General features: G+C 49.2%; 1 protein-coding gene across 1 annotated transcript; it reads right to left on the reverse strand.

Moving 5' to 3' along the window:
- Nucleotides 1–321: 321 nt before the first annotated feature.
- On the reverse strand, nt 322–1,295 carry LOC109167427. The gene is made up of 2 exons (XM_019316442.1): nt 1,203–1,295; nt 322–996 (listed from the first exon to the last, which is right to left on the reverse strand). The coding sequence occupies exons 1-2, from the start codon at nt 1,293–1,295 to the stop codon at nt 322–324; spliced, it is 768 nt and encodes a 255-aa protein (XP_019171987.1).
- Between the last annotated feature and the right edge of the window lie 783 nt (nt 1,296–2,078).

Here is a 2,078-nt window from a genome sequence, read left to right on the forward strand (position 1 = left end):
TGCGCGCCTCGGCCATCCGAGCTTCTATATATACATACATATATATATATATATATATATATATATATATATATATATATATATATATATATATATATATATATATATATATATATATATATTTTTTTTTTTTTTTTTTTTTACAACACGGGCGGACCATGAGAACGAGATATTATTTCTGAAAATTTGGCAAAAGATGATAACGAATTTGTTTTAGTAAATAACATGGACGGACCATGAAAGTAAGATATTATTTCCAAGAATTCTAGCGTGTAGAGCGGACGGACCGCGATTGCCAAGTACTATTTCCAATGATTGCTACTACAGGATTTTTAAGGAAAGTACTTGATCAAATGTTCCGAGTTCCATACCCGATCGATCATTCTTCCCCATGTAGTTTTTAACTTGTATGTTCCTGGGGCGAACGACTTCCTCCACGGCGTAAGGCCCCTCCCACTTCTTTGCGAATTTTCCCCCTTCAAGGGGTTGGCTGGCTTCCCTTCTTCGCAACACAAGGTCGCCGACCTGGAAGTACCGGGGTCGGACTTTTGCGTCGTGGTAGGACTTTAGCTGACGACCGTAGTTCTCCATCTTGCAGAATGCCGCTTCTCTTTTTTCATCCAAGAAGTTCAGATCCACCCTTTGGTGGAGTTCATTTTGTTCTGACTCGAACTCCTCCACCCTTCTACTAGGTATGATTACTTCCACCGGGGCCCGAGCTTCGAATCCATAGGCGAGTGCGAACGGGGTTTCCCCGGTTGCCCTTCTTGGTGTCGTGCGATAGGGCCAGAGGATGCCGTCGAGTTCCTCCACCCAAGCTCCGCCAGCCACTTCTAGCTTTTTCTTGAGGCCGTCGAGGATGGTTCTATTCGCATTCTCCACTTGCCCATTCGCCTGAGGGTAAGATACCGCCACCCGGCTATGCTTAACGCCCGATCCTGCTAAGAATTCTGAAAATTCTCGTGCCTCGAACTGGCGGCCATTGTCTGTGATTACCTGGAGAGGGATACCGAAACGATACAGGATGTTTTTCTCGACAAACCTTTTGCACCTTGCTGCGGTGATGCTCGCCAGGGGCTCGGCCTCCACCCATTTCGTGAAATAGTCGATGGCCACAATGATGTACTTCCTGCTTCCAGTCCCCGTGGGAAGGGCCCCTACCAGTCAATTCCCCATCTCGAAAAAGGAATCGCGGTGCTTACCGGGGTGTAGTTCGTCGCAGGTCGACCCGGCAGTGCTTGGAATTCTTGGCACTTGGGACATCGCTTTGTATACTCGGCGCAGTCCCTCAGCATTTTGGGCCAAAAATACCCTTGTAACATGATGCGGCGTGCGATGGTTTACGCCCCTTGGTGCACGGAGCATTCCCCCTCGTCGACTTCTTTTATCACCAACTTCGCTTCATCTGGATATAGACACCTCAGTAACGTGCCGTTGTAGGAGCGTTTGTACAGTTTATCGCCCGAGACAACGTAGCTGGGTGCCCGTAACTTCGTTACCTTTGCGTATGCCTCGTCTTGCAGTAGGGTACCATCAGCCTTGTATCGTTTGATATGATCAATCCAACATGGCTCCCTAGTCTGCACAGGGAAGACCCACGAAACGTCGATACTTGAAGTCTCGAGGTCTTCCAGTCGAGCGATCTTCCTAATGTGGCTGGGGACTCCGGTACTTAGCTTTGTGAGCATGTCGGCGTCGGCGTTCTGCTCTCTCGGTACCTGGTGTATCTCGTGCCCCTCAAACTCGCGCAGGGTTCTCAACACCGCGTCTCTATATTTTTGCATGCTTCCTTCGTTAGCTTCATACTCCCCAGACACCTGGCTGACTACCAGCTTGGAATCGCATCGAATTCGGACCTTCTCAGCTCGTAGTCCCGCCGCCAATCGCAGTCCATTTAGGAGGGCCTCGTACTCGGCCTCATTGTTAGATAATTTGAAGTGGAATCGGATGGCATAGTAGGCGCGGAACCCCTCCGGAGTGACGAGCACTACGCCACCGCCGCAACCTTTGCTATTCGAAGAGCCGTCTGTGGACAAGGTCCACCACCCTCCATCTTCAGTTTCTACCTGGTCCGTCAC

This window comes from Ipomoea nil, unplaced genomic scaffold (assembly GCF_001879475.1).
Source record: "Ipomoea nil cultivar Tokyo-kokei standard unplaced genomic scaffold, Asagao_1.1 scaffold3162, whole genome shotgun sequence".
Taxonomy (NCBI): domain Eukaryota; kingdom Viridiplantae; phylum Streptophyta; class Magnoliopsida; order Solanales; family Convolvulaceae; genus Ipomoea; species Ipomoea nil.

What these genes read in the sequence shown, in the direction of transcription:
- LOC109167427 (XM_019316442.1), bottom strand. Translation starts at nt 1,295, where the DNA reads ATGCTGAGGGACTGCGCCGAGTATACAAAGCGATGTCCCAAGTGCCAA. An exon ending in CTGCGACGAACTACACCCCG is followed by an intron (nt 997 to 1,202) that starts GTAAGCACCGCG and finishes ATCCCTCTCCAG; the next exon opens with GTAATCACAGACAATGGCCG.